General features: G+C 48.1%; 5 protein-coding genes across 5 annotated transcripts; 4 read left to right on the top strand and 1 right to left on the bottom strand.

Moving 5' to 3' along the window:
• Nucleotides 1-2,185: 2,185 nt before the first annotated feature.
• Nucleotides 2,186-3,438, top strand: N7471_009435 (uncharacterized protein; the record flags this gene model as incomplete). Its single annotated transcript, XM_057282154.1, has 2 exons — nt 2,186-2,257; nt 2,317-3,438. The coding sequence occupies 2 exons, from the start codon at nt 2,186-2,188 to the stop codon at nt 3,436-3,438; spliced, it is 1,194 nt and encodes a 397-aa protein (XP_057133037.1).
• A 280-nt stretch (nt 3,439-3,718) lies between these two features.
• Nucleotides 3,719-5,158, top strand: N7471_009434 (electron transfer flavoprotein subunit alpha/FixB family protein). Its single transcript, XM_057282153.1, has 3 exons — nt 3,719-4,114; nt 4,192-4,360; nt 4,420-5,158. Exons 1-3 carry the CDS (start codon nt 3,809-3,811, stop codon nt 4,995-4,997), a joined length of 1,053 nt encoding a protein of 350 aa, XP_057133036.1. The 5' UTR covers nt 3,719-3,808; the 3' UTR covers nt 4,998-5,158.
• A 239-nt stretch (nt 5,159-5,397) lies between these two features.
• N7471_009433 (putative sister chromatid cohesion factor (Chl12)) lies at nt 5,398-8,668 on the top strand (the record flags this gene model as incomplete). Its single annotated transcript, XM_057282152.1, has 3 exons — nt 5,398-7,177; nt 7,260-8,196; nt 8,254-8,668. 3 exons carry the CDS (start codon nt 5,398-5,400, stop codon nt 8,666-8,668), a joined length of 3,132 nt encoding a protein of 1,043 aa, XP_057133035.1.
• A 593-nt stretch (nt 8,669-9,261) lies between these two features.
• Nucleotides 9,262-9,495, bottom strand: N7471_009432 (uncharacterized protein; the record flags this gene model as incomplete). The annotated part of the gene is made up of 1 exon (XM_057282151.1): nt 9,262-9,495. The coding sequence occupies one exon, from the start codon at nt 9,493-9,495 to the stop codon at nt 9,262-9,264; it is 234 nt and encodes a 77-aa protein (XP_057133034.1).
• Nucleotides 9,496-11,967: 2,472 nt separating this feature from the next.
• Nucleotides 11,968-12,618, top strand: N7471_009431 (glutathione S-transferase family protein; the record flags this gene model as incomplete). The annotated part of the gene is made up of 1 exon (XM_057282150.1): nt 11,968-12,618. The coding sequence occupies one exon, from the start codon at nt 11,968-11,970 to the stop codon at nt 12,616-12,618; it is 651 nt and encodes a 216-aa protein (XP_057133033.1).
• Between the last annotated feature and the right edge of the window lie 2,156 nt (nt 12,619-14,774).

Here is a 14,774-nt window from a genome sequence, read left to right as displayed (position 1 = left end):
AATATTGTATCAATAACTACGCGGAAAAATGAAACATCCGACAGTATCGCCCACGTTCTTCTCTTTCTCCATAAAATAACGAAATTCGGCCCAAGCGGGTGGATATCTGATTAAGACATACTTTTGTCTTGACGTGCAATGCTGCTCAAACCACAGTTGCTACGTGTATATTCAGGCAAACAATCAAAGCCAACTCCCAGGCATTAATCCTGCCTTTTCGGGTACGAGTATTCAGCTCCACAATCCTCCAATCATTCCGATTCTTTCAAGTTTGTTTTAGCTGGTGCCTGCTGCAACGATTGTTACACCTGTCGACCCGACTCCTTATCTCTGCTTAGTGCTTTAAAGAAGATTCAGGTATCGCTTAGAAACACTTACGTTATATAGCATGGGGAGGTGTTTACGCGGGTGGATAATAGTATAACTATTTCGATATATATCATGCTCTGTTCTGCGTAACGTTCATTCATTTTATATATTAAAACTGGAGACATTACACAGTTCGGCTTCTCGGGGACCACCGTTCGTATCATGTGAATTAATTTAATTTTTGGCATGGGTTCAATGTTCCGTTTCCGATTTCATTGCGGCTTATGGAGTACTTGCAAAATACAAATGTGCGCACCTGCGATAGATAGACTATCAAGGGTACCTAGTATTGTATTCGGTCTTAGTTGTGTGGGTTGTCAAAATATGTGTTGTACAACATATAGTTGGTTAATGTATAGTTAGCATCCAAGTACCAACCTCGGTAACCTGGCATCCCACGGTCAATCTGAAGCTTGGTCTTACAATATATAATATATTGTGGATGTGGATTTTCGCTATAGTGTCTTGCGACGTGCGGCATGCAATTTCCCACGCTCAGTCACCTCGACATCGCTAAAATGAAATTCAAAATATCTGACTAGTTTAAACGCGGCATTTCCTATGAAAATGGGTTGAGATACCTATCAACATATATTACAATAACGGTTTGATCTACACAGAGATCCAACCCAGGTATCTATAAATAGTTTCCCAAGCCGCGATGGACTTGGCACTCTACAAGGTGGCGATCAATTTTCGCGATATGCTTTTTTCTGGAGAAGCGAGGGAGTATTTCATGGTGCATATGTATTTTTAGATAATCCGAAACAGCCTAAAACTGTGGTGATTCTCGAGCTTATTTCAGCCGCATAGTTTCCCCTAACGCATCTGGTTACTTGAAAGCACGTTCATCAGCCACTTCAGAGTTACTTCGTACCCTTGCATACAATAAAAGCTACTACCAATAGGGATCCAACCTGTCATTCATATTCAGAGACACAGTGCACAAGATGACCACTGTATACATGTAAGCTACGGCTGGAGATCCTCCTTATCACCTTCTCTAGATCTTGACTGTACCTATATGATGTATAAGTCGCGCCGTTTTTCACATGTTGTTACCACTCCCTTGTAATTAGTCCCATGGATGATCCAACCCGCCCTCTGTATGGAGTACTGGTATAATTGTAGTAAGATTGGACTGAAAATCACGCTTGAGTTCTCAGAGTACTTTGGTTGGTGTGGTAGATGTTGCAGACTGATATGTCATACGTACCTTTATCGTTCACACCAAAGTGTAATGGATAATGAGCTCGAGTCGGCGGATAGTACATCGGCGGACTCCAGCTCATTTTTGCTTTAGGCGTAGAATACATATCTTGCCCATGGTCACGGTATCGTTCCACCGCGATGTTGCCTTTTTTTTGGTTTCCCTTAGACATGAAGTTTTCTTACGAGCCCTGTAACCTGTAAGCCTCTAGGATATACTATTACGATTTTGATATGAGATATCCATACACACCGCACACGCCAACAAGATCAATCTGTCCTCGATCGATATGCCGATCGGGATTCGCACTTGGGAGGTACAACATGGGTACAAAGCCGTTTATCTAGCATCATACTTAGCCTGACACATCTCGATTCAACTTAGTGATAAAACACGTTAGATAGATTTTGCTAGGCTTAATTTTTGAGCCCATCAAAATCCGATGCAAATAGCCCTGCTTGATAACGGTGCGATAAAGGCCTCAGGCACCAACTGGGGTCTGGACTGCCAAGCACGGATGAACTGCCACCGCCTTCCGAATTTTTTTGAGTCCCGATATGATTGCAAAAAAATTGGAGATGTTCATCGAGTGTACAACTTACTAAAATGGGCTCCTCTACTACTCAACTCACCTCGAAGGTGACCTCGGGCTCCCCTTACCAGCTTGACCAGCCCCAGGTCAGTACCAATGACTCCCCAGATCCGATTTCGCAAAGTACTTATCTTACTTCCATTAGGCCCTCAAAGCTTCCACCGCGCTGTTGAAGCACATCAAGTCTACCCAGCAGGAACAGGAGAAGACCAACACCAAGAAGACTCTGATTGGCGACGATGACTCCGATGACGAGGAAAGCGCCACCAAGAACGAAGCCATCTGGCTCGTTCTCACCACCAAGCAGCATGTGGTGGACAAGAACCGCCTGAAGCCCGGCAAAATTAGCATCCCTCACTCTCTCAACACATCTCCCTCTCTCAGTATCTGTTTGATCACTGCCGACCCCCAGCGTGGCGTCAAAGATATCATTGCCGACCCATCCTTCCCCCAGGGCCTTTCCTCCCGCATTGAGAAGGTCATTGGCTTCTCTAAACTTAAGGCCCGCTACCAGAGCTTCGAGAGCCGTCGCCAATTGTTCGCCGAGCACGATGTCTTCCTGGCTGATGACCGTGTCGCCATGCGCCTGGTGCAGACCCTCGGAAAGATCTTCTACAAGTCTAGCAAGCGCCCAATTCCCATCCGTATCGCCGAGATTGAGAAGGTGGATGGCAAGCGGGTCAAGAAGGACACCAAGACGGTCAACTCTTCCTCCAAGGAAGAGAAGAACGCCTCTTTCGCCTCTCCTCTTATTGTCGCCAAGGAGATCGAGCGTACCCTGAACTGCGCCGCCGTGCAGCTCGCACCATCCACCACCGCTGCCGTCCGGGTCGGTTCGTCCAAGTTCACAGCCGAGCAGCTGTCTGAGAATATTGCCGCTGTTGTCAACGGTCTGACTGATAAGTTCGTCGCAAAGGGCTGGAGAAACATCAAGGCTCTTCACATCAAGGGTGCCAACACCATGGCCCTGCCTATTTGGCTCGCTGATGAGTTGTGGGTGGAGGATGCCAACGTGCTGGAAGCTGCCCCTGAGACCGAAGCTATCAAGGACTCCAAGAAGCGCAAGTCCGCTGGAGACAGCAAGCTGCTCGAGGAGAAGAAGACCAAGAAGACCAAGTCCGCAGAGGATGAGGAGGAGGCTGCATCCGTGGCCGCGCGGAAAGAGAAGCTCCAGCAGCTCAAGGCTCAGGCTCTTGAGGATGGTGACACAAGCAAGCCCGTCGCAACGAAGATTGGCGGCAAGAAGAAGAAGAAGGCGACTTCATGATGGTTATAGCTCTTAATGTTTTCTGCATGTAAAGGTATTTCTGGCGTACAAAATATCACGTGTCTATTGTTCCGACAATTTATATTGTGCCAGTAATTGAAATCAATCTAACGGTAGACAAACTAAAGCATCGAGATATAACATAATTGAGTAATAGAATAAGTCTTTTCCATCGCCGTCGCATGCGTCATTTCGAAGATTGATCAGGCTATATGATCGCCGCATTAACCGAGTCCGACCTCGGGAGCCAGTCTTGGCATCCCGACGATAGCCACCCAAAGTCACATCACCGTGAATCGCCGAGCTTTAATCTTGCTCTTCTCCCCACGCCTGGAAGAACAACGCCAAATCATTCCACCAAGTTGTCATTATGATCCCGATCGCTAGGCACTCTGTCCTGCGGGCTGCCCGCTCTCAGCTCCAACCCACCCGGAAGTTGAGCCAGCCCGCTTCTTCGGCGCTCGCCCGCCTTCTCTCGACTCTCGCGGTTCTCGAGCAGCGCAATGGCAAGCTGGAATCTTCGTCTTTGTCCGCGATTGCGGCTGCACAGAAGCTCGGTGGCTCAGTAACGGGGTTCATTGCTGGCTCCGGTGTCAAGGGCACCGCCGCTGCCGAGGCTGCTAAGATCAAGGGTGTTGAGAGGGTGTTGGCCGTGGATAATGACGCATACGAGAAGGTATATACCCCAGAATCCTCCGAAATCAATTTCTGTAGAAGGAGCTTTAACTAACAATTGGGTTTCTTCCACGATAGGGCCTCTCCGAAAACTATGCCCCTCTTCTCGTCGAAAACATTAAGAAGGGCGAATTCACCCACGTCGTTGCAGGCCACTCTGCCTTCGGAAAGAGCCTGCTACCCCGCGTGGCTGCTCTCTTGGATGTGCAGCAAATCTCGGACATTACCGCCATCGAGAGCGAGGACAGTATGTGAAAAGCCGAGAAAGAAGTTTGACATGTGATCCGGCCACTGACCATAATGCAGCTTTCGTCCGCCCCATTTACGCCGGTAACGCGATTCTGACCGTCCAGTCAACCGACAACATCAAGGTGATCACAGTGCGAGGCACCGCCTTCCAGGACGTTGAGACCGAGGGCGGCTCTGCCGAGGTCGTCGACGGAGCGGACCCCAACGCTCCCGCACTGACCGAGTGGGTGTCCGAGGAATTGGCTAAATCCGAGCGCCCGGAACTCGCCACAGCCACCCGTGTTGTGTCTGGAGGCCGTGGCTTGAAGTCGAAGGAGGAGTTCGACCGCATCATGCTTCCGCTGGCGGATTCCCTCGGCGCTGCTATTGGTGCTTCGCGTGCCGCTGTTGACAGTGGCTTCGCCGATAACAGTCTGCAGGTTGGCCAGACTGGTAAGAACGTTGCTCCTCAGCTTTACCTCTGTGCCGGTATCTCCGGTGCTATCCAGCACTTGGCTGGTATGAAGGACAGCAAGGTGATTGCTGCCATCAACAAGGATCCAGAGGCTCCCATCTTCCAGATTGCTGATGTTGGCCTCGTCGGTGACCTGTTTGACAAGGTGCCCGAGCTGACCGAGAAGATCAAGAACGCCTAAATTGGTTGCACGAATAGTTTCTCTTTTGTATCATGACCTATCGAGCAGGTTGATACCATTTTGTCTGTTAAATGAACCGTACAGTATACCATTGACTAGAGGACTAGAACCAATATTGGTTTGGTCTACAATACCAAATGTCCATCACTTTTTTTATCTGATTTTAATATCCTTGGAAATAATCCAATGCTTAAACTTCATAAATACTGTACTTTCAAAAGAATCTAGTCTACAAATAAAACTCTTCTTGAGTACATTCGTAGACACATCTTTGAAGAAGAACCTGTAAAAAGGACTATGCGGCCAAAACGGGACTAGCGCGTTCTGCACGCGTCGCGCGTCTATCAGAGGGGACTTACATCGGAGACAATTCAATGACATGAGATGTCTGAACGCTTGAATGCTTCCTTCCTCACCATCATTCCTATCTTCGTTTGACCCCGCCCTTCACCTCCACTCCGAAGGTCCTGGCAACACAAACCCACCGTCCGAATCGTTCGACGACGATCTCGAGGCAATCCATTTGCACCGCCGCGAACAAACCCGCAACCGAGTCGTGATTCAACATCGAGCGTGGGATCTGTCTGATGTGTTTCGCAGCGAAGACGACATACGATCTGGTCCGCGATCTCAAGCCCACATTGCCTGGAGTAGTGGCACTGACAACCATATAGTAGATACGCCGACGAAGAACGTTACGACCCCGAGAGCATTTTCTCCCACTCCTGCTCGAAACCTCTCTTTCATGCCATCCTCGCCGCCCGTTTCGAGAATGCCGTTTATAGCGTCTCCGGGCGCGCTTGCCCCCACATCTGGCAATGCGACCAACGATTCGCAGAAGAGGAAAGTCACAAATGCGGAGGGAGGCGCGCAGCCGACGGAGCCGAAGCGCCAGCGCATGGTTGGAGGCTTCGTTGATGATGATGACGATGATGACGAAGACGACCTGGCTGCTTTCCGGGACGAGCAGCTGAAGAATCAATATGACCTGCCCGGGCACTTCTTCCAGGAGCCTCCGGCGGCACTCCCTAGTATACTGGCACCGCCGCCGGCATCTACGAAATTGAACGGGACGACCAATGCTACACCTAGCTCCTCTAGAACACTATTACAACTGACACCTCGGCCCGCTCCAACGGCTCCCAAGAGGTTCCAGATCAAGACTTGTGCAGGCAAGACCCATAATGTCCCGCAAAGGAAGGCCCAGGCCCCCGTTTCCTATAAACAAATGATCGCCAATCGGTCCGAGACAGAACCTGGAAAGGCGACGAAGAGCTATTACGGTATCGACATCCACAAATTGCTGGATGATGCCGCCAAGGACAAAAAGCCCGCGAGCACAGTCCCTCAACCCCAAGTCCAGCAAACGATCGAAACGAACAACGTGAGCTCAAAGCAGAAGAAGATAGACTCTGCAATGTGGACAGAGAAATACCGTGCTCGTAAATTCACCGATCTCATTGGCGATGAACGCACCCATCGATCAGTTCTACGCTGGCTCAAGGGGTGGGAGTCAATTGTATTCCCTGGTCTAGCCAAGTCTCGACCGAAGAAGCCTGCCCAGGAGGATGAAGAAGAGTACATCCATCGAAAGGTACTCTTATTGAGTGGCCCTCCCGGACTTGGAAAGACGACATTAGCGCATGTATGTGCTAAACAGGCTGGCTTCGAAGTGCTTGAGATCAATGCAAGTGATGACCGCAGCAGGGATGTGGTCAAAGGCCGCATTCGTGATGCGCTGGGAACCGAGAATGTCAAAGGTATGAATGTGGAGGTTGGTGATAAAAAGGTCCGCCGTGCCGGTAAACCCGTATGTGTCGTGGTGGACGAAGTCGACGGTGTCACTGGTGGTTCTGGAAGTGGTGGTGAGGGCGGTTTCATGAAGGCCCTCATTGACCTTGTTTTGCTCGACCAACGGAACGCGAAATGGTCCTCCGAGGGCAATAATGGCAAGAAGCGCAAGGGTGACAACTTCCGATTCATGCGGCCGTTAATTTTGGTCTGCAATGACCTCTATCACAGCAGTCTCCGACCTCTCAGGGCATCATCCATTGCAGAGATGATCAATGTCCGCCAAGCACCATTGGAGAATGTTGTTCAACGAGTCAAGGTTATATTCGGCCGCGAAGGCATCCCCTGCGACAGTGATGGGGCTCGAAGGCTCTGTGAAGCAGCCTGGGGTATGGCGACCAGAAAAAAAGCGCAGTGGCAAAACTCAAGGGTCCGCCGAGGGCGATATTCGTAGCGTGCTTGTTGCCGCAGAATTTGTGGCGCACAAGCTTCGAAACGAGTCGTTGCCATCCTCGCTCAGACTGACAAGGAACTGGCTGGAGACTCGAGTCCTCAATGCATCGGCCGAGGGTAGCGCGTTCTTCAAAGAGTTAAGTCGTGGGGGTGTTCGTGAAATTGTGAACCGCGTGTTCACAGAAGGAGCTGGCTTCTCAGATGCTCCTGTTGGCATGAGTTTCCAAGATCGCTTTGATACCACCAACAGCCGTGTTCCTGTCGGCGTGGCGGATCTGCGCAAGCGACACGCAATCAACCGATTGCGGGAAATGGTTGATTCCAGCGGTGATCATGACCGCTGTGTATCTGACTGTTTCGCTTCATATCCCATCCAGCAATACCAGGATGATAATTATTTCTCCAAACCCAATGCCGCCCACGACTGGCTTCATTTCCATGACTCAATCAGTTCGAAAGTCCATTCCTCCCAAGAGTGGGAACTGATTCCATACCTCAGCCAGTCGGTTGTCGCATTCCATCATCTATTTGCTACAGCTATGGGCAGAACCACCGATGATGACAAGAACGATGATGACGAGGAAGCCGAAGAGCCCCACCCTTTCTCAGGACCCAAAGCCGACTTTGCTGCCTTCGAAGCACAAAAGCAGAACCGCGCGGCCATGACTGCATTCCACGCCTCCTTTTCGGCACCTATGGCTCGCATTTTCCGGTCGAATGAAAGTATAATCACAGATCTAGTCCCTTACTTGATCCGCATGCTATCACCAGATGTCAAGCCGGTCATCATCCGTGGAAACGGAGAGCAGAGAAGCACCGCCACCGTTCGTAAAGAGTCTGAACGTGCGCTTGTCCAGTCTACCGTGCGTGTTATGACCGGGATGGGCGTGACTTTTGAAAGAGTCCGAGTGGAACATGAAGGAAACCACGGTGGATGGGCGTATAGAATGGAACCGTGAGTGGGAATCCAAATTTTCCGTGAGGCATACAAAGCTAATATACCCTCAAACAGACCAATTGATTCGCTTGTGGTCTTCTCGAAGATCAAAGGTAGCACCATCGAGGCTTCTGGCGGTACAGCGCCGGTGCGGTATGCCGTCCGCCAGGTGCTAGACCAAGAGTATCGCAAGGCAACGACGCGCAAACAGTCTGATGCCATGAGCGCATCTAGACTCGGCGCCAAGGGCCCCAGATATACCGACGAGACGGCCGCAGCCAAAGCAATCAGGGAAGCGGCTGTCAAACGCGATTTCTTTGGTCGGCTGGTTGAGCAACCTGCGCCACAGCCTAATGATCCAAACAGCGTAGATGGCTTTGTTGATGAGTCGTCTAAGGCTGGACGGAAAGTCTGGGTTACTTTCCACGAAGGCTTCTCGAATGCGGTCCGGAAACCGATATCTATGGGAGAGTTGATGGCTGGGTTGTAATATATGCATTGAGTTCCAAGTTGCCTCCTTTGAGCGTTTGTCATGGTGTGCTGGAGTTTTCGCTTTTCATACATTTGTTGCATACCTTTCCATAATGATCACTGCTTTCTACGAACTATTGAATACCAGACACTCCTACATTACTTGATCAATATTGAAAAGGGAGATGAGAAATTCATTTAAGTAAAAATCAAATTTTTAAAAAGAACTTAAAACATAAAGACATATTCCTCTATTTCTCTAAGACATATTTGAACACCAACAAGTAAACCAGCCAAACAGCCCACATTATGACCGTTGAAAATCGCCACAAAGACAAACGCAAGACATAAAAGCAAATCACAAATTATTAAACACAGTATGTGGTATCCAAATCATTCCATCGTTGAAGCGAAAGCGAAAGGGCGAAGACATGCACCCAGAAATCGACGCAGTAGCGCATAGCATCGAAAAAAAAATTCAATCAAGCAGAAAAACAGACAAGAAAAGAAAAGAGCGCCGAAGCATCTAATCCCGGTATAGCGAGTCGATCGAGTGGATGTAATGGCAATCGACACAGAAGTAGATGCATCCATCCATTGTTTCGAAACCACTTAGCGCAGGCTGAAGTAGCTAGCAAGAGCCTCGTTGTGCAGCTTCTTCTGCTGAATGTCTGTGGCAGTATTCTTGGAATCGGAGCTCAAGGACTTCGAGCCGAGCGAGTACCACTTGTGGTTCTTGATTGACCCGTCGGGTGTATTGAGGGTTGTCGCTGTGGAGACGGTGGAGTGGGTTGAGGCTGCGCTCGATGTGGTCTTTGAAGACGCGTTGGAGGAGTTGCTGAACATCTTGTGTGGTATTTGAAGCTTTGAGCGTGTGGTTTGGGAGATTTTGGAGGGTCGCTTGAGGATTTTGGAGTGTTCGTTGATACTGGAGGTATAGATGTGAACGAAAAGTAGACGAAGTATGAGTTGTTTTGGCGGTTATAGTTCGGAAGTAAGGTGTAAGAAAGATGTCACTTTAGATCTTGGGATCTGATGCTTTGCAATGGATTGGATTGGAATGTTTCTTTCTACGGGGTTATCATGGGGTCTTTATATAGAGATGTTGGGTGATCACCACACATAGAATTTACTCCGTACTAGGCTGGCACTCCGAGAGACAGAAAATCTCAAAACGCTAACGCCAATGCCCCACCGCCTCAGTCATAGTATACATTGAGTCTAGAAGCTTTGCACTGTAAAACTCACACGGGACAGCCCAAGAACGACGTCAGTAGTCACAGCCGCCTTACGTGTGGGGCCGCTAACTGTCGGAGTAAGGATCGGAGTTGAAGTTTTACTGGCGAGGGGACCACACGAGGTTAGAGGCTGTGGAAAACCAAAAATATCGGCTAAGTTTCTTAGAATTATCCAATGGAATGTGTGCACGTCGAAAGTCAATGAAATACGAACTGTACAAACTGCTTACTCTATGGCATATGTATCCATCCTCTAACCTAAATTATGACACCGACCAGTGCGGGTTCCTGATTCGGTAATTTATTTGCACGCCCTTTGATATGAAACTCGTAAAGACTTCCACGTTCAGAAATATCTTGCGAAAGGGCGCAGTTAATTCTTAGTTGTGTGGCTTTGCATTTTACTATGCACGTGTTAGACCGAGCCTTTTGAGGCTGACACTAATGCAGCTACAGATGTCTTTCATTTTCGGAGTTGAGGTCTGGATCTTGTCCGAAGGATTTTCAATGAATTCTAGATGGCGATCTGGGCCCACAGGGCTACATATTTTTTTAGCTATACACTACACAGAGTGTACTCCGTAATGTGCAAGGATAGTCTTCCGTGTCGGTTAACAACGGCCTGCTTTGGAGCTACTGGTATTAATGGTGAAACATTTTTGTTCTAAAAATTGAATGGGTAATTAAATCTCGAGGATGATCTGATATCGCGCTTGATTTCCAAGCACTCTAAACGTCCAATGTTTGGATGCTCAGCGCATTACGATTTACGAAGTGGCTTATGATGACTCAAAGAGCGGGGTTGTTGGCGACTTCACAACAAAGATTAAAAGCATGAGGCCTTTGAAAATTTGAAATCAAAGCACAAAGGATAAAATGAGATGATTCGGAAAGGTTCTGACCGATAGGCAGCCTTTAGTCTAAGAAGTTAGTACGATATAGTAGGACAGGGATGTGCTGGTTTTAGGGTAGTCCGATGTTAGTCCGAAATGTAGATTTTTACTCCGATCGTATATTTTCAAATTCCCGATGACGCTAATTGATTTTCAATCTACAATCACAAGTGAAATGCTATTTTAGATTCGAAATACTACATACGTACTTATGTGCTCGGATAGATATCTACCTAGGTAATTCTGCAAGGCCATGCAACCATCGGACAAAAGTACATTTGGTGCAGGGGTGTTGGTCCGATAGTGTCGGTCCTGTCCGATCGATGAGGCTTGTTAACCTTGTTTTTACTCCGCTACATTCTTGACTTTTCAAATGACTCGATTAAAGCCAGGAATCATTGATTATCTCCATGATCTTCGTTGTCTCTTTTGATATTCTAACTAACACGCCCTGCGGTCTTGGCAGCAGTACATATCCACAGGTTTCCCACTATTACGAGCATGGTGCAATCGACTCGATTTCGAGGCTCCCGGGCAAGGTTGCAGAGTCATCATTGAGTGATGCGTCAGCTTTTCTTCCAAATGACAGAAAGAGTCAATCGTTATGTTTTCGCTATAATCCAACATCTGATTTCAGACAGTTGCGATGAAGGAGCCCATCTTGGAATACTTGAATGTTCTGAGTCATGAGGCAGAAAACTCTCAACTATGTTGATGTGCTTCTTCTCCGAACTGTTTTAGGGTCTCTTATTGCTATCAGCTTTGACATGGCCATTCAACCTTCCAAGGCTCCAAGGCTCCAAGGTTAGAAGATCAACAGTTTAGTAATCATTTCATAAGGGCCCGGGGCCATGGCAGACACACCCGGCAGTTCGGCTTGGCAGCGACCCCAGTCTTTGTCGGTAAACACGAAGCATTGCAACTGCTTAGCAATAACGTGGAGCAATCCAATTCCGCGCTCTGGAAGTTTCCGCAGGGTCCATTTGTCAGCTTCAGGTTCCACAGTATGTGGGAAACTCCTTGCTTAGGAGCTTGAAGGTTCAGGATGAATAACCGACAAGAATTGTGGGGTTCTGAGGGGTTGGAAGCTTGATTTAAAAGAGCTCCAGTCCTGATTTGGTATGCCCCTTTCACCCAGTCTTTTTTCTTTCCCACCTTCGATCCAAAACAACCACCTCACCAAAACAATGTCTCTCAAGCCTATCACCGTCTATGGCCATGGCCCAGGCCCCAATCCATGGAAGGTGATCATGATCCTGGAAGAGCTGAATATCCCCTATATCCACAAGATCATCGACTTCCCAGACATGAAGAAAGAGCCATACGAGTCCATCAACCCCAACGGCCGCGTCCCCGCAATCCAAGACCCCAACACCGATACCCTCCTCTGGGAATCCGGCGCGATTGTCGAATACCTGGTTGACACATACGACAAGCAAAACACCATCAGCTTTGCCGCCGGCTCCAAGGACTACTACCTCGCCAAGCAATGGCTCCACTTCCAGGTCTCTGGTCAAGGCCCATACTTCGGCCAGGCTGTTTGGTTCAGCCGCTACCACCCAGAGAAGGTGCAAAGCGCAATCGACCGCTACATCAACGAAATCCGCCGCGTTTCTGGCGTGCTCAGCCGCGCCCTTCAGGGAAAGCAGTATCTCGTCGGTGACAAGTTCTCATATGCCGACGCTGCTTTCGTTCCTTGGTATCTGGTTACTGGCATGTTTGCGATTGATCTGGAGAAGGAGTTCCCCACTGTCCATGCTTGGTTGAAGCTGGTGCAGGAACGTCCTGCTATTGCTAAGTCGGTTCAGGATCGGGCTGAGGCTTCTGCGCAGCATTAGACGGATTTCATATGAGAATCTTTAGTAGTGGATAGAAAATAATGAAACGAAAAACTATTATGCCTTTATTTGGATTTTTCTGACTGATAGGTCCCGCATGCTCTAATTATACCAAAAAAAAAAACAAAAAACAGGTCCACAGGGTTGGATGTGGTGGCGACAGAACTTGTCATGATTCCCAGAGGATACTAAAACTGGTTATCTCTCCAAGTCCAGCGGATCTTGCTGCTTCCTACGCCCTCCCGTGAAGCTCTCATTCGCCTCTAATTTCCGAAGAAAATGCCCCGTTCTGCATACCAAGACTTGCCTAGGACCATCATATCTTGCTGGTATTCTGAAGGTAAGTGTTTCTGGCGACTTCGAATGGTTGCGTGAGTTGGCATTTACTGACCTGTGGTAGCATCATGAGTGCAACGAATCATCGCTCGCCGTTCATGAACCCAGTCCACGTGGTTGGCATCACGAGTACAACGAATCATCGCCCACCGTTCAGTTGAAACAAACGTGGTGTACATGGCTGGGTTGGGCCAAGGACGAAATCATATCTTGTTGATATCTTGAAGGTTAGTGCTTCCGGCGACTTCGGATAATCGAGTGAGTGGGCTTTTACCAACAAGCCATAGTATCATGGGATTAACAACTCACCGCTACCGGCGCCTCAGACAGCCTACACGCTGCGCGGGAGACGAACGATATCGGGCCACAACAAACGGCTTGGAGGTCTCTCGCTGCAGAACAGGCCTTTCGTTGGCAAGTGTCTGATGACAAGCGAGATAAAAGAGCACCACCAAGAAGGCCACCTATAATTCTTCAACGATGATCATGACGCCATGGCATTTGCCGACATAGAAAGCAGAAGCTTGCCATGCGCATCTCATTCTAGATATCTGCAACGTGCCCAGATTCACTGTTCTACCTGCTGACCATCTCATTAAGACACTCTAAGGCTAGGTTAGACATCCAATCTGCAGTATCATGAACGAATTTGTTCACATCCGATTATTATTATGGTGTGTCAGAAAGATTAGCTCCGCGATGCAATTTGGACCATCGAGGTTGAAAGCTAGTTTTCACATCCAATATGGAGTCAGACCCCACTGCAGGCCTGGGATGAACGGCTTTGCCCTTTTCTCGACATCGGAGAACAGGAACCCCCCTCAACTCTTCGCCATCACAAGTTGGTATTTCCATAGTTGGTTCTTCTGATGAGTTAGTTCGAGAATGGGGTAGGAATAATTTTGGTACATACCCGTCAGGGTTCTTGACGGCTGTTCGTCAAGAACACCCCATGATAATTTCAGAACTATCATTCGCGTTTACAAGATTCCCCGGTCATCCACCTCATACGTCCCATCAAACTCAGGCGATCCCATATTGTACAAACATACCACCCCATTAAACTGCATGATGATGAAACATGTATTTTAGAGAATATTTCCCATCTATGCCTTTCATCGGAGCTACTTGGCCGTAACAGGCTACATACTATGTGGGAAGAACCTCCACTGAGATGAAAACTTTGATAAAACTCGATTTGACAATTAACACCATGAAGAAGATAAAATTCCAATAAAACTTTTGAGCCGGGTGCTAAAATATACAGTCCGCAAAGCAAGTTAAATCGGGCCCCGACTTCGACTGTTGTTTGATAAAAGAGAAAGCAAAAAAAAGCCCCCCAGATTCTCCATCCAAGCTCGCCTCGGCTGTTCTCTGGTCATCTCAATCCTTATCCGTCCCAAGTAGCTTTGAGTTGGTTTCCTCTCGTTTTGAGGACATGATAGCATTTTCCTCTAAGTATAATATCCTTCTCCCTAAGGATAACGAATATTTTCCATCCTCATAAGCTTTTGCGAGAAGACACCATAATGTAAGATTGACGTGGAGGCGTGTGTTTGTGGCTAAAAACACCAAGCCCTTTTTTAGCGGCTGGCGGATTGAAGCGATTGAAGCGAACGGCATTATAATGTTGTTTGGGCAGTGTTGATTAAGAGTAAGGTTGAGTGAGATAGATTCAAGAAGTTGTGAAAGAGAAGAGGGAAGGAGGAGACAGTCTAGTTTAAAAAGCAGTTAATATTCAATTGCTCGGAACTTCCGAGTCTAATTTGTTATCGACCTCTACTTAATCGGGCTAAGTACAAGATGAGGTAACCTACGCA

The sequence above is a fragment of the Penicillium samsonianum genome, assembly GCF_028829775.1.
Source record: "Penicillium samsonianum strain IBT 33392 chromosome Unknown utg000005l_segment0_segment0, whole genome shotgun sequence".
Classification (NCBI taxonomy): domain Eukaryota; kingdom Fungi; phylum Ascomycota; class Eurotiomycetes; order Eurotiales; family Aspergillaceae; genus Penicillium; species Penicillium samsonianum.
Note: the sequence above shows the minus strand (reverse complement) of the source record. Positions and strands in the feature narration are given on the sequence as shown.

Bases quoted from the DNA above. Each gene is read 5' to 3' on its own strand.
- N7471_009434 (XM_057282153.1), top strand. From the start codon at position 3,809: ATGATCCCGATCGCTAGGCACTCTGTCCTGCGGGCTGCCCGCTCTCAG. The intron at 4,115-4,191 runs GTATATACCCCA...CTTCCACGATAG, and splicing joins ATAATGACGCATACGAGAAG to GGCCTCTCCGAAAACTATGC. The intron at 4,361-4,419 runs GTATGTGAAAAG...ACCATAATGCAG, and splicing joins CGCCATCGAGAGCGAGGACA to CTTTCGTCCGCCCCATTTAC.